General features: G+C 37.4%; 3 protein-coding genes across 3 annotated transcripts; all 3 read left to right on the top strand.

Moving 5' to 3' along the window:
* Positions 1-11,385: 11,385 nt before the first annotated feature.
* Positions 11,386-12,330, top strand: LOC113574685 (olfactory receptor 10J4-like). Its single transcript, XM_027005784.2, has one exon. The coding sequence runs from the start codon at positions 11,386-11,388 to the stop codon at positions 12,328-12,330; it is 945 nt and encodes a 314-aa protein (XP_026861585.2).
* Positions 12,331-14,129: 1,799 nt separating this feature from the next.
* LOC113574686 (olfactory receptor 1D5-like) lies at positions 14,130-15,071 on the top strand. The gene has a single exon (XM_027005786.1). It carries the CDS (start codon positions 14,130-14,132, stop codon positions 15,069-15,071), a length of 942 nt encoding a protein of 313 aa, XP_026861587.1.
* Positions 15,072-17,037: 1,966 nt separating this feature from the next.
* LOC113574687 (olfactory receptor 1D2-like) lies at positions 17,038-17,988 on the top strand. The gene has a single exon (XM_027005787.2). The coding sequence runs from the start codon at positions 17,056-17,058 to the stop codon at positions 17,986-17,988; it is 933 nt and encodes a 310-aa protein (XP_026861588.2). The 5' UTR covers positions 17,038-17,055.
* Positions 17,989-25,857: the final 7,869 nt, after the last annotated feature.

Here is a 25,857-nt window from a genome sequence, read left to right as displayed (position 1 = left end):
GGAGAATGGTACCTTTAACACTCTCCACTCAAAGATGGCAGCATAGAAATTCAGATCATAATAATCACAGCAGCCCAGCAATCATATAAATAACTACAAGCTTACTATAGTGAAAAAGATACAATAGTCACTAATGTTTGACCAAATGCCCAGAATTTCACAGTCATGTGAATAGAATTTGGGCATCCTCTTGTCTGCATAAAAGGGAGAATGATCCCTCAACCCATGTAAAACTAACATAACAGTTCTTTGGCTGCTCTTATCCTAATTTACTCTGTCTTGCTCAGAGCCAATGCCTACACCTTACATCATGGTGCTCACAGAATGGTACACTGATTGATACACTGATACATGAGACTAGGAGACAGAGACAAGAGTCATATCCTAACTTTGTATTATTTTAGATATTTTAGGAAATAGATGTACTGTACTAGCTTGTACATTTGCTTGCTACGTGGAAAATGCTACCTAACTTTAGTGATAGCGTCTAATGTTACTTCCATTGTTGTTTTATTCCTTTTGATTTGTTAGAGTCAAAAGCGCTTTACTCGAGGTTCTAAAGTAATAAATAGGTAGAAGGGCAGAACTGATTGGCAACAGTTGAATATTGAGTGGAGAGTATTGGGGTTTGTTGCAGGAAACACCAAATCTGACCCAGCAACAACTTTGCAAAGAGGTTAGTTTCATCATTCTGGTAATATCAATTGTATCTTTGTGCTCCACATATTAGACAGAATAGGCTCACTTCTAAATGTTAACTGTCATCTAACAGGGCTTAAAATATATTTGGCCTTCAACACCAGATGAATATACTGAAACTGAAGGAGGACAATACTGAAAAATGAAATACAGTTCATAAAAGGAAATCTAACGCCAGTAACTCCCTCTTGCAAGTGAAAGATTTGGCAATATCGAGAATGATTATATTTTATTCAGCCAGTTGTACTATATTTTTTCAGTTCACACACAACTGTTTCTTAAATCCAACTGAAAACAACATCATAAAATGGCACAGGGTTGAGTTTTGGATGTAATTTCTTGTTTTCCACAAATTGTGACATTTCACTCAAAATGATAGCATAATGCCAAGCCTGCCTGGGTACATGTGTAATGACTTGCCTAGCAACTTATTAGATGTTACATTAAATAATGTGTCAGACATTATTTGAGTTGTTGTATTAGCTGGTCAGAATACCTAGGCACTAGGGAAAAAAAACCTTTAAAATATTTAAATGCTCTGACTGTAGAAACATTGTAAATTCAATTGGTTCACCAATGGGACTAATTAATATGTTTCATAATCCATCATTATCTAAGGGTCTGTGCAATGCTGTCCACTGAGACAAAATGCTGTGGCAAAAATAACCAGGGGCACATTTGAGAGTAGAAAACCTAATAAGGATATGGAACAAACATGTTTATCAAGGTTGAATGCCATAATTTTGGGACATAGTGAATATCATGATGTAACTCTATTTTGAAACTCTCAGGAAAGGTTAATGGAACTTCTAATCTTAAAGTTTAAAAGTAATTATATAATGGTTGTAACAGACAGCATGAAAACAGACACATTATGTATGGTTTACAACTGTACAGGCTGGAGAGGACGTTGCATTGATGGGAAGGGCATTCAACTGGCACACACTGTATCCATTAATATTTGTAGATCAATATCTTGATGTCAGTGCATATCTTAACATTGTAGGGGGTCCAATTCATCCATTCATTCAATGAAAGGAAAGGATACTGTAAAAAATCTAATATTCTCTATATTGGTGCAAGAATTATACAGGAAAGGTTTAATAAATATTTAGATGATATGATAACCTGGCCATCAATATTACATAATGTTAGTTACATCAAACACTTTCAGGATGAAATTGAATGCATCATATGAAGAAGGTGCTTCCATCTATCAACCTTAGTTGTCCTAAGCACTAATGTCTGCATGGTTATTTTTAACACAACAGGACGAATGAAATGTGTTAGGTGTTATGAGGGATAATGGCTCGAAATGATCCTGAAATAGTTAGTATAAAAAATCTGTACAGCTCATATATATATATATATATATATATATATATATATATATATATATATATATATATATATATATATATATATATATATATAAATATGTGGATAGATGAAACAGATGCATAAACCACATTTTTAAATCCAAATGCAGATACTCAGTGTTTCATAACAAACAAACAAACAAAAAAATTGTAAATCAAAATCATCATTGTGGCCTGTAGAAAAGTGTGGACTCTTACAATATTTAGTAATCGTCGCTTTGGCACAGCCTGCAAACACTTTTTTTTTAGCTAGCTAAAAGTCTTCCAGTTCTTGTATCTGATCTTTGCAGAATGTGTCTAGTCCTTGGGTTGTCTTGCCTGCAAAGTTTAAAGTCTATCCACAAATTGTCCATGGTATTGGCCAGGGGACTGTGAGGGCCATTTTAACAACTTTAGTTTGTCTCTTCAGGTAGTTCATGGTGAAATTTGTGGTATGTTTGGGATTATTACAAATACTGCCTCTACTGACCTTTTGACACAATATTGTTTATGTTGTCCACCTAGTGTAAATTGTGAATAACTGCACAAGTATTAGGTTCTTGTTTCTCATTTCTATGAACAATGTCCATTATTATACTAAAGTCAATCACACCAAATTTATTGCTATGCACGTACCTTATTTGGACATCAATACAATACATATATAACACATCAAAATGTGTTTTAGACCCAAAGCAACATTTCAGTTGGAAATCTGACATTATATTTGACCCTGGTTTGATTGTAATATACTTTAATAAACTTTCATTTTAAACTTTCAAGCACCAGTCTCAAAAAACGGATGAACCAATGGAAAAATAGTAACTTTACTGTGGGTGATTTTGTCACAGACCATAACTGACCTATGGGTGATCACCCCTTTAATACACTCCTAAATCTCCCATCATTAGTGCTTAATAGAATGATCTCCCTCCACTTGAAGATGATTGTGGATATCACTGGCACTACCCCTATCACCCATACATGGGTTCATGTAGGAGTGGCAACTCAGGGGTGGGTAGCATCCTTCTCGAGGCGCTACATCACACCCTATCCAACTTTGCCCCAAACCTGGTGCCAGGGACACTTGTTCACAGAGAGGATGAAGGCACATTTGTTGAGGTGGTAGTGGAGATAATCCACTACACACTTTATGGCAAATACCTCTTGCTCCATCTCTTCAAATTGTTGCTCTGCAGGGATTTTTTTTACTACAAAAAAGCACTCTTTTCATCACCCACCTGAGGACAGTAGACAGCCTACATTTTTTTTTCTTGATGTCTGAGGAGATGTAGTCTGATCCTGTAATGCAGATATCGTGCTGCTGCTAGCCCCAGGTGAACTATGACATCATCCAAATATGCTGCTTGAAAGTCACTGGATCTCCCCCAAGAGGAAGGTCCCAGTATAACCACAGGCCAATTCTGGCCAGTCCTCTGGAAAGAGAAGCACCTGCCAATATCCCTTGGAGATCTTAGGTGGAGATGAAACATTACCTTCCTAGGCATTCCATAAGATCATCCACTCTGGGCATAGGACGAGTGACAAATTCTTGTTTAACTTCCAAAAGTCATTGCAGAAATAGAAGGAACCATCAGGCTTGGGAACCATGACTATTGCATGCTGCTGAGCCTCTGAAAAATAATTGGGCTGTTGCCTGACAACCACTCTTGTTGGTGTTCAGATGTGGTGGGGAAAAAGTTTGTCTCAGCAGAGGCAGACGTAAAGACATACCAGAACTGGTATAACACCCAGCAGTTATTGGCATTGATGGGCAGAGAGGTCAAAGTCCTATTCTACATATTGTTGGGTTGTTGGAGCTTGAGCAACCACTCTTGAGAAGGTTAATGTGACACATGCTTTGTCTTTCTTTATTTCGGCTGTCAGACCTGACAGGTAATGGGACCTAGATTCTCTTCTATGGTAGGAGCCATGTTAGGGGGCCAGAAATTTACAGATGGCATTGGGGGTAAGGACCAGGACTAATCCCCTGACTGGAACTCTCTCAACCTGGGTTTGCCAGATGTAGATTTGTTCTTGTACTCTCTGAGCCTCCTGATGATGCAGCAATGTAAAATGAGGCCATATAGGGTGTTATGTTCCCAGGCCTCCTTGAGTATGTTCAACAGACCCTGGGACAGTCATTCAGACAACAGCTCAAATGGGGCAATGCCAATGGAGGACTGGATTACTTCCCTCTCTGCTAACAACATACTGAAAGGATAAACTGACGTAGAAGTGGTTCAGTACCATAGAGGCCAAATCTGCCTGGATACTGGCCACACTGGACACAAGGACACACTGGGGCTGTGGTGAGCAGCCCATTCTCTCCTTCTCAAACTGACCCCTGGTGATGATGTGGAGGCCTATCTAAACATCTTTGGAAATGTCACCAAAAGTGAGAGCTGGCGTACCAATGACTGGTTGTGGATCCTAGCCCCCTACCTCACTGGAGAGACACAGCACCCCTAGTACAACATGTCAACAGTTGAAGTCATGCATTATGGAATCGTGAAGGTGGAAATGAATAGGCCTGTACTCCAGAGGCACCAAAACAGACAAGTCAGTCATTCGGTGTGACCAGGCATTGGCTCCCATCAGACAAGCATACATCAGGGGGGCAGTAGAAGGCCAGGGCATCCCCTCAGCCAACGTACCAGTACAAGCTACAGAGCATGTACTGTACACTTTGTGCACAATTATTAGGCAAGTGTCACATCCGCAGACCTGAGCATTCCCTGTTGTCATGGCAACCGAGTCACTTCCGTGTTTCGTCTATTTCCATGGTTCCGTGTCTCCTCCCCTTTGTGTCCAGCTGCTCTGAGTTTGTCCCTAATTGCATAACTATGTAAACCCCATTCCTGCATCTCTTGTTTGTCGATCATTCATGGTCATTCTTTGTCTCTCATTATGTTTCTGGTAAGGTCCCACTTGTCCTAGATCCTCGCTCCTATTTGTTTAGTTAGATCTCCTTTGTCCTCGCTCATATGTGTTTAGTTAGATCTCGTTTATCTTTGCTCATATGTGTTTAGTTAGATCTCGTTTGTCCTCACTCGTATGTGTTTAGTTAGATCTCGTTTGTCCTCACTCGTATGTGTTTAGTTAGATCTCGTTTGTCCTCACTCGTATGTGTTTAGTTAGATCTCGTTTGTCCTCACTCGTATGTGTTTAGTTAGATCTCGTTTGTCTTCGTTCAAATGTGTTTATTTATCTCGCTTCTCCTTCCTCGCCCCGCGTTCATCTGTTTTCTCTGCGCTCCCTATTTAGTTACCCTCGCTGTCTATGTTGGTTTCCTTGTTTAGTTTTGTTACCTGTATCTTTGTTGTGAATATTGTTCGTTTATCTTACGTAGCCCGGTTCTGTGTTACTCCCACTTGCCTAGTTTTAATGCTCATCATTGTATTTATCATTGTTGTTCTCCTTTAGTCTTCGCTAAGTGTACGCCCCTTTTTTCCAGTTCCTGTACTCACTTTGTTAGCCTATTTTCTTATGTTAACCTATCTGTTCTGTGACTGTCTTTGTTATTAAACCTCTTATTTATTCGATTCTATTTGTCACTCTCTTTATGGCTTCCCTGGTTATTTCAGTTGCGCATAACATCCAACGCACCAGCACTTCGCAAGTGTGTTCGCTCTGCCCCACTTCACCCTCATTGCAGAAAGTTGTATTTCGTTATATAGGATTCGTTATATAATTGGACAACTACAGTGCTCTTGGTCAATCCAAAATGTTAATAAACCTCAAGACTGAATATTTAAGAAAGTAAAGTGAGGTTTTGGCTTTCTTAGGAGAGTATCTATGTTTGCATAATTATTGGGCAACTATTAGTGTGCAGAATTAAGCAACTAAATAAAAAATGGAAATTTTCTCATCTCACTTGTTTATTTTCATTTGTTAAAGTGAAAATAATAAACAAACATCTCAATTTACAGAAACATTTCTGACATTTCAAAGAAAAAAATCAGTGACATTCTTCTTTTCAATAACAGTCATAAGCCTTCCATTCATGGGGTCTGTCAGTTTCTTAATCTGTTGACGATCACATTTTTGTGCAGCATCAATCTTAACCTTCCAGACACTGTTCAGAGAACTGAACTGTTTAAGAAGGGCCCACAAGTCCTCAAAAGGGCTTAGGTCAGGTGAGGAAGGGGGGCATGTCATTAATCATTCTTTCATCTTTAAGGCCTTTACTGGCTAGACACGCAGCGGAGTACTTTGATGCATGGAATGAAGCATTGTCCTACATAAAAATTATGGTCATCTTGAAAGATGCAGACTTTTTCCTGTACCACTGCTTGAAGAAAATTTCTTCTAAAAACTGGCAGTAGTTTTGGGAGTTGATTTTGAGTCCACCTTTAACCTGAAATGGTCCAACTAGCTCATCTTTAATAACACCAGCCTATGGCAGTACACACCACCTTGCTGGCATCTGAGTCGATGTGGAGCTCTGTGCCCGTTACTTATCCAGCCGTGGGTCCTTCCCTCTGGTCCGTCAAGAGTCACTCTCGTCTCATTAGTCCATAAAACCTCCATAAAACTGTCTTCAAGTAATTTCTTGGCCTAGTCTTGAAATTTCATCTTGTGTCTTGTTCATTGGTGGGCAGGTTTCAGACCTTACCTTGGCTATGTCTCTGAGTACTGAACACCTTGCATTTTTGGGCACTCCTAGTTGGTTGCAGTTTTGGAATATGACAGCACTAGAAGATAATGAGCTCCTGGTCGCATCATGTTTGATTCTTTTATTCATGTTTTCCTGGTTTAAGTCTTGGTTCCTGGTTTTAGCCTCATCATCGATACCCTGACTTGATTGTTCCCAACTGTGTCTAATTTCCTTTCATTTCCCTTCTTTTTTTGTGTCTTAGCCTCTATTTGCTCATCATCACATAATGACCAGCCATTGCTGGAGTTTCATCCCAATGGTCATGGTTGTTCCATTGGGATGAAACTCCAGCAACTTCATCGAAGCAGTCCAAGTTAACTCATACCCATGCCGCCATCAAGCATGCTTCTGTGACTCCTCAGACTGTCTTGCTATATTTCTAGCCTCCTGTATGTCACGGCCTGAGTGTCACAGGGTGTTGAGCAAGACGCACAGACTCCCTTGACGATATGAAACACTTAATGACAGAAAACATAAAGGACACTCGTTGCACTCACACATAACACTAATAGGCAGGAAGACACAAACAGTATAAACAGTGGCAATGACAACATAAAATGATACAAACATGGGGTTACATTAACAGTAGCGACACACTCCTTGACACTAACATTACACTAATACGAACAATGACCAACAATGAGGCTCACACTGACAGGGGTTGAAATAAACAGACATACAATCAATGTTAACCCCGTGCAGGTGCGTGCCATCATGGAGGACATGGCAACAAAGAAAGTCCCCTGCATGCAGCGGGCCATACCACCTGATGGGGGAGGGGGGGGAGCATTCCGTGACACTGTGTCTATCCCCCAAGCCTTACAGCTACCCGTGTAGCACTGTGTTTTTCCCATCTATCATTCCTGGTTTTGTTTTGATCCCTTTGTTTATGTTTATTCCTTTGTCTGTTGTCATTGTTGTCTCTATTCCTATGTCTACCTCTGACTAAGTTCAGTAAAGCTTTGTGTGTGTTTATCCCAGTCACCATGACTTTTCATGACTTTTTCCCAGAAACCATGACTTTCTCTGTTCCTGTGTCCACTCTCCTTGAGTAACTAGGTCAGCATTCTGCCCAGTCCATTGCCTGTGCCTGCTCCTCGCACTGCCCTGGCTCTTGCATCTGCTGCTGCCTTCATCCTGGCTTCTGTTCTTGCTTCTAGTCTCATCTTAACTCCTGTGTCTGCTTTTTTCTAGTCCTGTCTTTGTTCCTGTTTTTTTTTTTTGTTGTTGTTCTGTTTTGTGCTTCACATGCACATGGGGTGGGGGGGGTTTAGTCACCATTACCCCTCCGCTGGGGTCATGATTCCCATGGTGATGCTTAGCCATGTGTTCCTTGTTTATATCATGGTTCCTGCTTTCATTCTTGTCATCAATTCTCTGCCTTGATTGTGACTAGTCTATGTCACTAGTCTATCCTTTCCTTACTCTATATATTTATCAGTGTGTTTCCTGATTCTTGTCACTGGTCATTGCGTTATCCTTGTGTTCTGTGTTATATGTTCAAATTCCCTGTGTTTGGTTTTGTTGCTCATTTCCTAGTTATGTGTTTATACTAGAGTTTGCCCACCTTGTTCTTGATCTGTGTTTATTCCCCTTGTTTCTGTCCTTGGTTTTGTACTGGTTTTGTGTCTTTGTCTGACTCCCCCAGAATTTCAACCCTTCACCATATTTATTTTAATTATACTGGATTTGCCAATAATAACCATCACTCTTCTCAGCACATTTACTCATCCTACTCCTTCGACACGACCATCACAGAAACACTGACCACCAAGGGATGAAACAAGAAGCCTATTCTGCCCAAGGTCTTCTAGCAGAATCAAAGTACCTAGTGTTACTCCCCGAGGATACCGTGCAAGCACATGAGGGCAAGAGATAAGCGGCTCACACATTTGCCGATATGATGGATGCATTCGGGAGTAACACGGCTAGTATGGGGGATGAAAGGTTCACCTACCTTACCCAGGACTTGGATAGGTTCCTTCAAGAAGGGGAGGCAGGTGACGCTCCATTAAGAGCCCCCTGTACAGTCCCGGGGTATCCTGCTAGCACTGCCCTCGATAGCCCTAAGAAAGAGGGTATCGACTCCACTACTCCTTATAAGAGGAGGAAAAAGAAGAGAAAGAAGAGAGACTGTGCTCCCCCAGATTTCTTTTGTACAGCAGAGCCTGTGAGACCAGAGGAGCTATCGTGCCTCTGCTCAGAAACGGAGCCGGCACTTCTTATCGGTTCATGCCACTCATACTTAGAGGAAAAGGGGTGTTTTGAGTGGTTAACGAAGGATTTAGGGGATTCAGGGTTGGATACAATGGTGGTAGACCAGCCCTCCATGGACCAGGAAGATGACTGCTATACTGAGGGGCAGGGGTTCTACTGTGACTCACGCTCGAAGGCAGGATCTGAGCAAGCCTTCTCCTCTTACCACAGCATAAAGAAGCTTCCCCTGGAGGCTGTGGTGGAAGAGGAGTCAGAACTTTCTGTGGACTCCTGTATGGAGGTGGAAGCCTCACCTGTGCCCAAGCCTACGAAAAGGTGCATGCCACTACAAAGCCCATGCTCTCCCTCGTAGGGCCTTTAGGAAGATACAGGTGTCATCTGGCATGCACAGCCCCAGAGTCTACGTGTCCCCTCGCAAGTCTACCAAGACAGCAAAGGTCTCTATGGCACCTGAACCCCTTGCTGGTGGCTCATCTGGTGAGCCACAGTGAGCAGCACTCCCTGGCACATCAACCAGGAAGGCAGGGATGCCATCGTCGCCTAAGTGAGCAACCCTGCCTCAGCCAGTACTGGGAGGATTGGCTAATACTCTTTTCAGGCAGGCTATAGGACTTCCGCCTGCCCTGGAAATGATCAGTTACCTTCCTGTTACTGTCAATGTTTTGTTGCCCGTCACAGTTGTTGTGTCAGTCCCTCTATCTCCATTTGTGTCTATTCCCCTTCCCATCAGTGTGCCCATCTCTGTGCCTGTTGTTGTCTTGGTCCCTGTGGGCCTCCCCTCTGTCCTGTCCATGCTGGCCTGCGTTGGGTTGTTCGGTCCTCTTACCTCACCGCTTGGTGTTGGTCTGGGGTCTGTGGAGTAATGTTGTTGGGAGGGAGTTCTATCACAGTATGGCCCCCTCTCCTACACTCCTCCCAGTGTGTGTGTGTGTGTGTCTGTCCATCGTCACGCCCCTGCTGTGTTAATTGTCCATGTCACACATCTTTGTAGTTATGTTTCTTGTTAACACATATTTAAATCCCTATTATTCTGCTGTCTGGTGTCGGTGTTTAACCCAGTGTATGTTACATATCATAAGATAACAAGTGTCATTTAATGTTGATGGTCAGTGTAATGTTGCTATTTTGGGAGTCTTACTCTGTTCATTGCATTGCTGTTTTTGGTTCGTATCTGTCATAATAATAAAGAACCATGTTCATTTAAGGGAACTTGTCATGGCATCCCACTCCTTCGGCATGACCGTCATACTGTGGAGCATAAGTTGTCTTAATTCCACAGTGATGGAGTTGAGTAGGTATTACTCAGCTATTATAATATTGCTAATTTAAGAAACGTCACTCTTCTTAGCACTTGTGTCCGGCCTTTGTTCGCTCATTGTCACACATTGCACTACATTTAATGTAGTGAGAAACATGTGCCTGCACAGTTTATCAAAATTGTTCTCATACAAATTGCTGCCAATTTAAGAAATAAGTATAAGATGTTATAATGTTATACCTTAAAAATAGAAAGATGAAAAAACTCATATACCCTATAACCTGTGGAGCATACATTTTCCATAATTCCACAGTGATGGAGTTGAGTAGCTATTATTCAGCAATCATAATATTGTTACGACTATTTAAACTAAATATTAGTTCCTGTTTTGTTATTCACACTTCTGAAATTGATAGTAAACTTTATATGATTTTCTCCCATAGTAGTATTTGGTAATTATTTCAAGTTACACTGACTGCAAAATGTACAGGTTCAGTAGACATGTTTATTATTATTAATATTATTATTATTATTATTATTATTATTATTACTACTACTACTACTACTACTACAGGGGGTGTTTTCATACACAGTGAAACTTTATTGTGAACTATTTCCTTAAGCTTGTCTTTTTCAGTGTCAGTTCTTTTGCCTGAAACATAAATGAATAAAAAAATAACTGTGCCTATGCTCTCTAGAATTACATGATTTAAATATTGTTATGTAGTTGTACCTGTACCTGTATTTGTATAACAAATAATTGGCCAGCCAATGGCTCATTATCAGGGTTGTCATATTGGCTCCAAACTACAGTCAAAGGGGACAGAAATCCTCAGTGAAAAGAAAGTGCTATATAAAGTACTCAATGTTCCCATTTTTCCTTGTAGGACATCTTGCTACAGCCATTCTAAAAAAGAGAAGTAGGTATGCTAATGATTCTACATATTAGCATTTGCAGGGAGGAGTGTTAATATTCTGTTTGAATAGTGTAAAAGTATTTTGCTGCATTTTTAATAATAATACATTATTAGTAAAAATAATACATAATAATGAGTAAGGGTAATGATAATGTAAATTTTATGTTTATTGTCAAAAGTTTTCAAATGATCATGAATTCTAACCAATGTTTTGTGAACTTTATTCTTTTCTGTTCAGGACAATGATTTCAATGTTTATTCATCATCTAAAGTACAATGGAAAATGTAACTATCCTTAATTTCTTGATGTTTGAAAATCTGGGGTATTTCCGATATATTTACTTTCTTCTGGGATTGATTTTATATTGTACAATTGTACTCTTCAACATTATTATCATTCTGGCAATATTTATGGAACGTGCATTGCACCAACCTATGTACCTTTTGATTTCATGTCTATCAATCAATTCTCTTTATGGCACTGCTGGCTTCTTTCCAAGATTATTAACTGATTTATTGCTACATTCACATACAATTTCTCGTCCCGCATGCCACATACAGACTTTTGTTATTTATACTTATGCATCATATGAATTCACAATCTTAACATTAATGGCATATGACAGATTTATCGCAATAAGTAAACCCTTACAATACCACAGCGTTATGACACCCAAAGTACTTATTGTCATGGTAGCGTTATCCTGGATTTATCCAATGTTTTCAATTGGTATTGGTATCATTGTTACTGCAAGGCTAAGACTGTGTGGTAATGACTTAAGAAAACTGTACTGTAACAACTGGATTATTGCAAAACTCTCTTGTGAAACTGCCACTCTTGACAACATTTATGGCTTTGTAGTGCTAATAACAACAGTTTTGATCCCCCTGAGTTTCATTATGTATTCCTATGTTAAGATTCTTATAATTTGTCAGAAATGCTCAAAAGATTTGAAGAGCAAAGCTTATCATACTTGTCTTCCTCACTTGGTGACCTTTGTTAATTACTCAATTACAATTTTCTGTGAAATGACCTTTACCCGTTTTGAAAATTTACATCCAACAGTAGATGTTATTCTCTCACTAGAGTTTCTTATTATACCTCCTCTCTTAAACCCCCTGGTTTATGGAATTAATTTTCCAGACATTCGCAGAAAAATTCACCATCATTTGAAAGCATCTAAACAGTTAATTGTATCTGCATGTACCACTTTTACCTAAAAAAAAAAAAAAAAAATGTTTAAGTTGACACATATGTTAAGTCAGGAAGATGCAGAAAAATAGCACTTTTTTCTATGTATGTAAAAGGTGGATTTTATTTATGTTTAGATATGTGAGATATTTTACTTTTTAAAAAGTGCTAAAGACCTTCTAAACCATGTTTTATTAAATATTCACCTTTTTTTCACGCTTGTAGAATACTGGATTTGAAATACACTAAGAAAAAAGTAAAATATAAACATTGCTTGATTAGGTGTAAATACCAACGAACACTCTTAATCTTAACAAAATGGCTAAAAACTCAGGAAATAAAATGAGGTTCAAGCATCAAGCTTTTTCCTCAAGGACCTCAGCTTCCTCAGTTTTGCTGATTTTGTCAGTTTTACCGATTAATCCGTTTTACTGATGTTGATACATGCAGTAATACATTATTAATCAATTTTATTTTATGTATCATTTAAATGGTTTGGAATAAGAGCTACTATAGATCATGAATATAGAATTGATAGTCTGATAGAATAGATTTATGATCTCAGCTCATACTTTTAATAACATATTCAGAACTACTCATGCATTAAACTGTTCCTTGTAAACTATACCTTGTATGTTGTGTTATTTCATTCTTCATTGTACTAATACTTAGCATACTGAATAATAACTAATATTTTATAAAGGACTATATTCTGTGCTTATAACCAAGTCTGGGGGAAAAAAAGGATTACTGGAAAGAGTAAATTAAAGTGTAAGAAATTCTACTTTAAGAGTAAATTGAACAGAGACAAACAGCGAGCAGAAAGTGTAATAACAATTTCAAGAGCACATGACACTGCAGAGTTGTGGAGAATGCGGCTGTGACAAACATGTTTTAGTTACAGCTCAATAATACTTAATTGACAGTACAATTTTGCAAAAAATTCTTTTTATTAAATCCATGTGATCAAAGTTTTGTGCTGCAGACATCCCAAAAGTATTATGTCCTAGAACAGGTTCATTGTGAAGACTAAGTTTCCATAAGTTTCCATATGATGGAAAATGAAGAATGTTAATTCATCTCACTTTCAATGTGGTGGAGTGTACTTTAAATTTTTAATAAAATAAGTCAGACGCTATAGCTTATGTATGTATTTATGAATGTATGTAAGTACATACATGGTTTTCATTTGGGAGTACAGTAGCCTCAAATGCATCAGTAATTAGCAGGGGTAAATTTACATGACACCAATGGTATATAAAGACACTGCAATCACTTTTACACACCCATGTGAAGGAGATATGAAAAGATGGTATAATAAATTATTTCTTTATTTTCATTTAGATTTTATACAAGCAACTATATTACTTTGGGATATAGAGTTTATAAAAGTATATTAGACTGACTTGTTAAGGAAATAGTGGCAGTCTTCTTTAGTGGTAGTCAGAGCTCTTCCTGTGTATCAGAGCATGACAATATGCACCAACACCTTTATTCCCTATTAATTATGTATAGAGCTGCTTTTTATTGTTCAGTAGTTTCTGATTGTGCTGCTAAAAAAAACTACACATAATTTAGATAAAAGGCTATTATTGAATATTTTTATTATTCAATGAAAAAGGTTGATACTTTTTAAAATGTTGACATACAATATACATGTCAGATAATTAAAGTTATATGTTTACATGAAGAAACAATTTGTGCTGGGCTCGAGCAACAGCTTTAGCTTCATAGTAGAGTCACAGATCCTGTCTTGGAACCAGATGTGCAGCATCTGGCTATGAAAGACTACTCTTAATTAATCTTCTTTACCTATTTTTCATTACAGATGCTATCCACAGTGGAGAATGTTTCCAGTATCTTAGTGTTTACACTAACTCAATTAGATGAAACTATGGAAAACAAATATATGCTTTTTTCTTTGACTGCCTTGTGTTATCATTTTATTTTATTGTGCAATATTACTGTAATTGTTTGCATTGCCTCAGATAAGAGGCTTCATGAGCCTATGTATATTTTTTTATGTAACTTGTGTATTAACGCACTGTATGGCACTGCTGGCTTCTACCCTAAATTCATGTATGATTTACTGTCTCAAATTCCAGTAATATCATATTCAGGATGTATGATTCAAATATTTGTTATTTATTCATCTGTTTTATGTGACTATTCAATTTTAACAGTTATGGCTTATGACAGGTATGTGGCGATATGTAGGCCTCTGGAGTATCACTCAGAAATGACAAATATCAAAATTGGAACATGTATTCTTTTTTGTTGGCTTGCACCATTGTTTTCCATGGGTATTCTAGTCTTGTTAACATCAAGACTCACCTTGTGTGGATCAGATATTGGAAAGCTATATTGTGAAAACTGGGCAGTTGTTAAACTGGCTTGTTATACAACCACAGTAAATAATGTGATTGGATATATAGTTATAATCATATATTTGGGACATGTCGTATTGATCACTGTTTCATATATTCATTTGATTGGAAAATGCAGAAAATCGATAGAGGATAGGTATAGATTTATGCAAACATGTATGCCGCACCTGCTTGCACTGTTCAATGTTACTGTTGCATTGTTGTTTGATGTGCTTTACAGCAGATATGGTTCAACATCATTCTCTCAAAGTGTGCGAAATTTCTTGGCACTAGAATTCCTTTTTATACCTCCCATTTTAAATCCCATTATTTATGGACTAAAACTGACAAAAATACGAAAGAAAGTAATGGGAATTTTCTCCAGTAACAATGCTGTTGCATAAAATGGAAATGTGTATTGTGCAAAAGATTGTGATAGCACCCATTAACATGTAATTATGAAATTACTCTATTTTGAAGGAATCTAAAAAACACAGAATGGGAGGCACTTTTGTATATGACTGACCAAGTAATAAAAGGCTTGCCTCCATCATAGCACCTCTGAAATATTTAGATCATTTTGAACACCTTCCATGACATACATTTCTATTGTCAGACCCTTCTGTCTCCTTTTTTCTCCTATCATTCAGTATCACTCCTATAATCTCACCAATAGCTTTGGTGCTGAGAACTTCACTGCTCTGCAGCTTCTCAAGGAGCTTAAAAACAGTTCATTTGTACTGCATTTTAAGAATAATCAATGCAATCAAGTGATTTATTTGAGTCTGCCAGATCGGGCCCACTAGAGTGCGCAGGTACAGTAAACTGGTGCAGGCTCGATCTGGCATACTTAAATAAATCACTTGATAGCATCGAATATTCTTAAAATACAATACATCTATCAACAAAAAAATTCTTAGGACTAATATAGGCACCTGCTTGCGAATTTTCAGTTGTCTACGTGCAACCATTTGCCTGAAATCCCGCTGAATACACTGGTTTTTTGGTAAATTTCTACAACAATCGTGCCTGTCATTTTGAATGGCCTTTTAAAACATGCTTCCGGCATAAGCTAACTTCAGATTTTGTAATAGAAATTCAATTACCATCAAAGCAACTGCAAGACACGTTTAAAAAGTATATAGAATGCTAGTAAAGTTCTTTATTTGCTTGCTCACATCTTTGTACAAAAACATGTGTTCCTTTCCTTTGTAATCTAACACAAAATATACAAGCCTTTTCACTCAAAATGTGAAAATATGGATTTCAAAAGGGCTTTCAAATGTGAGCAATAAATCAGCAATGGAAAAAATTATTTATTGTGCCTTAATATATTATCTTTAGTCTCACATTATTCATTGTTAGGGACTGTTGTAATAATTTTTCATGCACACTCTTGATTATTGAAACACACATTGCAAACACTAAAGAGTTAAACTTTAACCCTTTTTGTTTTCAACATAGGGGCAGAGTCTTAAGTTAACTTGAGACTACACACTTTATCATTTACAGCATTTAGCTGACACATTTATCCAAAGCAACTGACAATTATGACTAAGTACAATTTGAGGGTTAAGGGCCTTGCCAAGGGGCCCAACAGGGGCAACTTGGCAGTGGCAGGGCTTGAACTATTTTCCAATTACAAGCCAAGCACCTCAACCACTGAGCTACCACAGCCCATGACAGTACCCCTATATAAATCTTTTGATCCAACCATCCCCTCTCTATGGGAGAATATGCATTCAAAGGTATGAGACTGTGGAACATATTTATGTATACTTTAAGGGGCAATTTGTGCTTTATTTAGACAAACGTTTATGTCACTGAATACTAAAACAACTTTTGCTGTCAGAGTAGTTACTGCTTAAATATGCTAATGATCCTTGTTTTTCAAACAATAATTCTACCTGATCTTAAGTACTTCAGATATCGATCCCATTAATGATAATGGCTATAAACAGATTAAATTAAACTGTTTCTGTTATTTATAGCTTTCAGTGGTCTCTCTATGAACCAGTGTTTTATTGCTTTATTTAACATTTTACACAGTGAAATGCAGGAACTAAAAACTTAGTTTAAGTAGTTTCAAAGCATTAAAAATGCTTGAAATGCTTATACTGAACATCTGCTCATCATCTTATCATCTGCAAATTCAACTTCAAATCTATGATCTGCAACAATTTAAACCACCTTAATAAGACATGTGTATCATATAATGGTGAGATTAATATCTGAATTTGCAAACATCATTTTTTTGTGACTATTAATGTTTGTAAGATGCAGTTCCATGGAAAAAAAAAATCACAAATTTCAAAGAGATGAAAACAAATTAATAAAAAGCTAGTCTTTAAATAATCCAATTTACTTCCATTCCAGATTCTTCCCAAAATGGAGAATGCTTCCAGTGTCTTAGAGTTTAGACTCTCTGGATTAAATGAAACATCTGAAAAGAGATACTTCATTTTTGCTTGGACAGCCCTGTGGTATTATCTAACCTTACTGTGTAACATCACTGTAATTTTTGCTATTGCTTCAGATAAAGGCCTTCATGAACCTATGTATATATTTTTGTGTAACTTATGCATAAATGCACTTTATGGAACTGCTGGCTTCTACCCGAAGTTCTTGTATGACTTACTCTCCCAATTTCATGTGATTTCATATGCCGGATGTATGATTCAAATATTTGTTATTTATTCATCTGCTTTGTGTGACTTCTCAACTTTAACAATTATGGCATATGACCGGTATGTGGCAATATGTAGACCTCTAGATTACCACTCAGAAATGACAAATCTGACAGTTCTAAAATGTATCCTCTTTTGCTGGCTTGCACCATTTTGTTGTATGGCTCTTGTAGTCTTTTTAACATCAAGACTAGCCTTATGTGGCTCAAGTATTGGAAAGTTATATTGTGAAACGTGGGCAGTTGCTAAACTGGCCTGTTATTCTACAACAGTGAATAATGTTGTTGGACAAACAGTGATTATTATATATTTTGGTCATGCTGTGTTGATTGTTGGCTCATATATTAGATTAATTGGAACATGCAGAAATTCAAAAGAGAGCAGATATAGATTCATGCAGACATGTGTGCCACACCTGTTTACACTGTTCAATTTTACTGTTGCATTGTTGTTTGATGTATTTTATAGTAGATATGGTTCAATCTCTATTCCACAAAGTCTGCGAAATTTCTTCGCATTGGATTTCCTATTCATACCTCCCATTTTAAATCCTCTAATTTATGGATTACAACTGAGTAGAATTCGAAAAAAAATTACAAGTTTGTATTTTAGAAACAGTGTAGGAATATCCTAAACTTTAAACACGTATCATGTAGAATAGTATTCCAATAAATTGTTTTAATTGTAAATTGTATTGACATGTCGAGTACATTTTTTTTAAAGTTCAAAATAATAAGCTTGGCTAAAGGGCCATAGATTTATTTAAATCAGAAAAAGTAATTAGTGATTCAGCTCAACAGTGTCACATGTAGAGGTTTGCAAGTAATAACTCAGCTTTAAAGGGCCCATATCCTATATTTTTCTTTTATTCTATTTTTTCCCTTCATGTCAACCTTTTAACATTTATCTGGCTTCATGTTCCAAAAACATGATTCAGTTTTGCACAACAATTTTCCAAACTCTTTATCACTTAGAATTAAACAGGCTATTTCTGTCACTGTGCCTTTAAGATGGATAAAAGATAAATGAGATAAATAGAGGCTGCCCTCTATTTTGCTTCATTCAAAAAGCACTCAGTACTGAAGCACCTGAGAACTGCTTTTTAAGTACACACTCTGTACTGAAACCTATTGATTTGGATGTAGCAGAACATCTCTACTGCCCTCAGGGTGAGAGTCTCTGCAGGTCAGAGTAGATAACATTTCAAAAGCAAAAGCTTGCTGGATGCATCAAAAGGACAATGGGGGTGTCAAAAAGTGGGTGTGTTGACAGGAAGAGAGCGTCTGAGAGTACGTGGCACCAGGCATATAACATCATTTTTGATTTCCTAACCTATGCCTTCTGACAACTGGAAAATATAGTTAATTATTAATTAATTAAAATTAATCAATTAATGTATTGATTAAAAATCTATAAATTTTGATTCCAATTCATGCATGCTAGATGTGTTAAAAATACCATTGTACATTGGCGTATGCAAATACCCCATACCTCACGTCATATATTAACTGACACGAAGGGCTAGGGTTAGCCGCCATATAAAATATCGTTGCACCGATTTGCTTTTCTGTTTTTCTTCTCCTTACATCTGTTAGTAATTCAAAGTGTCATGAAATGAAGAAGTGTCTTTTTTAATTCAGTTTAGTAAGCTACAATTATGGGAATTGATACATTACTTGATCTCATGAGCAGCTTGATAACTTGGCCAGCAATCTAATGTTAATTAGCTAGCTGTTACTTATTTTCTAAGCACTCTTTTAACTAAGTTAACTTATCCTAATGTTAGTCTGACTTAAAATAACTAAGCTAGCTAGGTAGTTATTCAAATACCCTAATTAAGTCGCTAAAAGACAACTTTTTTTTTTTTTAGATTGCAGCTAGTTTTCTTTCAGTTTGGAACTTTTCATCACAGACTTTAGAGAGGAATTAGAATAACTTAGTTTAGCTAACCTACCTGACAGTTTGTTTTTATATGTACAATCCTTAGCGGAAGAAACGGCTCTTGGACTAAGGTTAAATGAAAACTCTTTAACCTCTTGAGTCAAGAAAACAAGCAGTAACATTAATGTTTCTGTGTTGGCCAATGTGTGACAAAAGAGTCGACAAAGCAAAAAGAGGGATATTCACAGCTGGGTATGTGCTTTATGTACTTTATGATTTTACGAACTCAGGGATGCTGTTTCCAACATGCAAAAAAGTAAACAGTAAATAGTAATTGTGAAATAAACATGTTCTACTCAAATCAAATCAAAGTCTATTTGTCACATACAGTATTTAAGCATTAATACAGTATTTTAGGAAACTGTCCTACAATCAGTACTGTTTCAATTCATTTGGTGAGTAGCAGCGCAAGACTCAATTCCCCCTTGACAGTTAGCCATTCCACTAATTAGCCAACCATCCCTTGACTGTATTAGCTAGCTTATTACTATTTAGCCAGCTGAGCTGATCCACCCTCTACAGTATTAGCTAGCATGCTTCTAGTTAGCTAGCCAAGCTGATCTACCCTTGACTGTAATAGCTAGCTTACATTCTACTATTCATTTTCCCTGTCCCAGCTACCTAGCTGTTGAAGAAGCAAGTAGCTTTGGTATCACTCTGAAATTCTTTTTCACCTTCACTAAGGACTCCACCTGCAAAATGATAGGCCAGTATTGACTCTGGTTTTCTGTTGACAGTAATCTCTAAGATTCTTTTAGCTTCTTATTCAGTTTAATGATTTTTGTTTCTGAGTCCACCATTGTTTCTGCTTGCACTGAGTATCTGTTCTATCATGACTGTTGCTGTATTCAACATTCAAACACAGGCAACAGGCTTGGTAGGTACAACAGTAAATACACTACAGGCAGGTGGCTATTATTTACAGAAGAAGCTTTAGCCCACCAGTGTGCAAATAATCTTTTACAGTAGCCTTCCCCATTCATGATCATTTAAGCTGAATGGGGCAATCACCAGAGGAAGAGCCCATACTACGCATTTTAAAATGTTTTATTCAAAGCCTCCAAACTGATTGGAGCCATCATCTGAGGGATGTGTATTTTAAGAAACGTAACAAAAATAAACAGTCAATTTTATATAGAGTGTTTGAGTTGTTTTGGTCATAAGCATCGCGTCGTGCTGCTTTGATAGCACAGGCAAACAGATACAGTCAGATATTAAAAGAGTTGTAATCTAGGAATGTGTTTGGTATCAGGTAGGCAAGCAAAATGGAAAAAATAAATCCAAATGGGGATAAACAAAAAAAGAGTAATACAAATAGTGACTACTCAGAACATTAGCTAGGTTTTTCAGATGCTGAAGTTTGACAGTATTTAAGGAATCATTAAAAATGCACTGGAACTGTGGAAAAGTTTTATCAAGTTAGCTCTGTGTGGTTTGAATTTCTAGTGTACATTAAAACATAATAGTTGATGAACAATAGACCAGACTCACATAGAGTACATCGTAGCTGTTTACTTATAGCACGCCTCAGTGTTATCCTACAATTAACAAAGCAAATGGACACTGGTTTTCCATATACAAAAGCTTCTGTTACTTAATGGGCATGCTACTTACATTTTAGCCAAAGTAACCTACAATTATGTAATGAACACAAATTGAGTGTTAAGTGCCTTGCTCAGGGGCCCAACAGTGGCAACTTCATTGTGGTGGGGCATGAACTGACAACTTTCAGATTATAAGTCAAGTACCTTCAACACTGAGCTACCAGCACCCCTTTACTTTAGCCAGCTAACTTCAAATGGCAACTACAAGTGAGACAGCTGCTGACATTTTTTAAGGGTACTATTCAATGAAAATCACACATTAATTCAAGGAGGTCACCAACTCAATGTGTCAATCTTAGACAGAAAGGAAAATGTTACATAGTTTCTGTAAGAAACTAGATGTAAATGTAACACAATCTATGAGAATTTCACATTTTGAGTGAAAAGGTTTGCGTATTTTGTGTTACATTACGAAGGAAAGGAACATGTTTTTGTACAAAGATGTGAGCAAGCAAATAAAGAACTTTACTAGCATTCTATATACGTTTTAAATGTGTCTTGCAGTTGCTTTGATGGTAATTGAATTTTTATGACAAGATCTGAAGTTATCTTATACCGGAAGCATGTTTTAAAAGGCCATTCAAAATGACAGGCATGATTGTTGTGGAAATTTACCAAAAAAACAGTGTATTCAGCAGGATTTCAGGCAAATGGTTGCACGTAGACAACTGAAAATTCGCAAGCAGGTACCTATATTAGTCCTAAGAAATTTTTTGTTGATAGATGTACTGTATTTTAAAAATATTTGATGCTATCAAGTGATTTATTTAAGTATGACAGATCGAGCCTGCACCAGTTTACTGTACCTGCGCACTCTAGTGGGCCCAATCTGGCAGACTCAAATAAATCACTTGATTGCATTGATTATTCTCAAAATGCAGTACAAATGAACTGTTTTTAAGCTCCTTGAGAAGCTGCAGAGCAGTGAAGTTCTCAGCACCAAAGCTATTGGTGAGATTATAGGAGTGATACTGAATGATAGGAGAAAAAACGAGACAAAAGGGTCTGACAATAGAAATGTATGTCATGGAAAGTGTTCAAAATTATCTAAATATTTCAGAGGTGCTATGATGGAGACAAGTCTTTTATTACTTAATCAGTCATATACAAAAGTGCCTCTCATTCTGTGTTTTTTAGATTCCTTCAAAATAGAGTAATTTCATAATTACTGGAGACATGTTAATGGGTGCTATCACAATCTTTTGCACAATACATATTTCCATTTTATGCAACAGCATTGTTACTGGAGAAAAATCCCATTACTTTCTTTCATATTTTTGTCAGTTTTAGTCCATAAATAATGGGATTTAAAATGGGAGGTATAAAAAGGAATTCTAGTGCCAAGAAATTTCGCACACTTTGAGAGAGTGATGTTGAACCGTATCTGCTGTAAAGCACATCAACAATGCAACAGTAACGTTGAACAGTGCAAGCAGGTGCGGCATACGTGTTTGCATAAATCTATACCTATCCTCTATTGATTTTCTGCATTTTCCAATCAAATGAATATATGAAACAGTGATCAATACAGCATGTCCCAAATATATGATTATAACTATATATCCAATCACATTATTTACTGTGGTTGTATAACAAGCCAGTTTAGTAACTGCCCAGACAATCTATAAAAAGGCATGCTGCATGCTTGTTGTTAGCAAGGTGTACACATCACTTTTGCTTTGTCGACTTCAGTTGCATTTTGAGGACTGCTGATCTGTATTTTGGAATTAATTTAAGGTTATGTGTAATTTGGGGAGATGTTTTTTGGGGGATGGGGTATGCAGAAGAGGCATCTGCTTTACACACTTTATACCACTGCAGGTTTTTCAAGAAAAAAATAAGAACAACTAAAATCCCTTTGTTGTGTATGTATTATTAGTATAATAATGTAATGCATACAACAAAATAAGGATCTCCCACCAGTATACATTGTTTTTAACTGGTATGCATGCAAAATGAGACACTTTTGTGCTGAAATCATGACATGTTACTCCAAACATGGCCAGTATTCATTTTGAATAAAGTTTGTTTTACAAAGGTCTTATAGTACTACAAAAAGCATTATCCTTACCCGCAGTTGACATATTTGACAATATCTGAAATAAGAAAAAGGTGACTTTTTCTGGAACTTTATAAACACAGGGCCCAGAATGTCCCTATTTACACTTGTCCAAGAGCTTACAATTTTTGATCCGATCACTCGAGACTTGTTAATATCAGGTGTAAATGCAGTCTTACACCACATTGTGCCACATGATGTGACTGGTGGACCACTCATCCCTCAGCAGCATGTATGTCATCAGCAGCTAGGCATCCTGTCATAGATTGATACACATCAAACAGATCTGCAGTGAAAAAACTAGGACTCCTGACATACTTAATTATGATACATTAGCTTATAATAGTAAACGGGTTTGCTTGGTTAGCTTGAGAAATGCCAACGCATGGCTTTATTACTGGTGGTTCATATAATGAGGTTCATATAGCGTAGTGGTTAACACCACTGCCTCCTGACTGGGATTCACTCCCCATCTGGGCAAGCTCTCTATGTTATACCAATAAGAGTCCTTGGAAAACACTCCTAACATTACACTTGCCTACCTCTATAACATGATAAGAACATCTGCCATATTTACATTTATGGCATTTAGCTGACGCTTTTATCCAAAGTGTCTTACATTTATGACTGAGTACAACTTGTGCAATTGAGGGTTAAGTACATTACTCAGGGGCCTAATATGTTAAATGTAAATAAACTAAATCTTACCTTATTTACAGCTTAGGATACAGTGGTTGCTGTGAAAAATGATAGAAAAGTAATTCCTGTTGCCAGGTTTTTAAAAAAAATAAAATATGACTAACACCAAACGTCTAGTATCTGATTGACTGCAGTTGAAAACGATCCTTCCACTGGTGCTCTGGCATGTAGGATTAAATACTTGCCAGTATCTCCACTGCTTAAGAACTACCTTTGTGATGGTACACCATTTTTTTCTATTCACTGGTCATCTAGCATTATTTGAAGTGTAGAGCTATACATGGTAACTGATCTACTGTTGGCTACAAAGACATAAGAGCTAAATGTATAAAGTTTATTTTTGGCAACATCCCTACAGCAGTCAACAAAAAACTGTAATGTTACGTGTTAAGTACTTTGTATCTGACTGCTTTTCAAACCTGGGTCAGTACAATGCAGGACTGCCAACAAAACTTTCCCTAAAAGATGGATCAATACCAAATGTGCAATGCTAAACTGGAGATAAAGTAAATGTCAATTAGAACAAAAAACTGAAAACTTTAGAATAAAAGGCTCCAAGGAATCCCTACAGATTTGTGGTAAAGAGATTTTATTATTAGATAAATTGTATCTATATGTTACAATATATTTGCCTGGAATTTGAAATAAATAAACATGTGTTGTGGAGTTCAGGTGATGCAAAACTGTAGAGTTCCTGAAAGTTCTTATGGAAAGTGGAAAACACCCACAAAAGTTGGTGGAGAATGACTGAGCTAAGATCCTATGTGACATCCAGATACAGACAAAATGGTAATGGGTAACCAAACGGACATAGTAGCTGATGGATAAATGGCAGAAGAGGGCCATAACAATATATGTAGCAATCACAAGCGATTGCAACATCAGGAACAAGGAATATGAAAAGCTTGAGAAATACAAAGGGCTGAGAGAAGAGCTGGAAAAGTTGTGGAGGGTGAAGGCAACAATAGTTACTCTGGTAATTAGCGCACTAGGGTCTGTGATCCCCAAACTGGTTCACCATCTGTGTATGTTTGATTGTGATGGTAATCAACTGTGATTGATGGTGATGTTGCCAGGTGTTTTTTTGTTGTTGTTTTCTTCTCCTTCCTTTTATATTTGATGTTCTCCTCCCATATGCACCTATGTCTAGTTATCCCTTATTTAAATGGACTTTGCAAATACTAATGTGCTGCAGAATCATTGTTGTATTGTTTGTGCCATTTCTGAGCTGGTTTCCCTGTTTATTCTTTGCTGTCTGCTTGTGATTTTTGCCTGTTTGTCAACACATTTTTCTTATCTTCTGCCTATTTTTTGTTTATACATTGAAAAACATGTAAAAAAAAAAATAAACATGTACATATGTCTGATTGTCTGGGCAAGCTTTATATAATGTCTTTGCCTAAAATAGGCGTAGTCTGGAAGAAAACCAGTTAGCTGGATCACATTCCTCTCATGATGCCTACGTTTGACAGTCTGTTTTCTCTTGAGTATGCACTTATCTGAACCAGCACCGTACAACAATCTGGAGTATTTACCTGCTGGATTACTGCTGCAGTGCACATTGTATATCAAGCACTTACTGGATCCCAGGCTAACTGAGAGGGGATTGGTAAGTTTTATCATGTTGTGGCTTAGAGACCCAGCTCTCATGGGCAGAGAGCTTGCTGAGGGAGGAACACCCAGGACTGAGCATTGCACAGAGAAATTCCTCTTATCGAGACACTAGAAATGACTAAGGAACAAAGTGATTCTTATGAGACTGTGGATGAGGGGGACGTCATATCTGTTCAGGAGCTGGTAGCTTTGCTGTTCACAGAGAAACCATTCAGGGCACCATTCAGAGGTCAAAACTGCAGTAATTGACAAGTCTTCAGCTGTAAATGAGATCTGCACCAAGGTCCCTGTATCTCAGTTGGAGCCTTCACTCTGCAGCACTCAGTGAAGAAGGGAGACAACAATGCCACTGAGGAGGTTCATGCACCATACTGCCAGAAGCATTGCTGACTCCACAAAACACAGTGGTGACATCAGACCTCATAGAAGTAAAGCCCACTCCTGAGCCAGAGCTGGTTCTGGCACCAGTTCATCAGCCTTGCTGTAACATAGTACCACCCCTAGTTCCATGCCCATTGTCAGTATCATTCCATCCAGACCCAGTTCAAACAAAAGTGGACCAAAACAAAAAAAGAAAAGCAAAAAC

This window comes from Electrophorus electricus, chromosome 15 (assembly GCF_013358815.1).
Source record: "Electrophorus electricus isolate fEleEle1 chromosome 15, fEleEle1.pri, whole genome shotgun sequence".
In the NCBI taxonomy this organism is placed as follows: Eukaryota; Metazoa; Chordata; class Actinopteri; order Gymnotiformes; family Gymnotidae; genus Electrophorus; species Electrophorus electricus.
The sequence above is the reverse complement of the archived record's forward strand: the minus strand, read 5'-3'. Positions and strand labels throughout refer to the sequence as shown.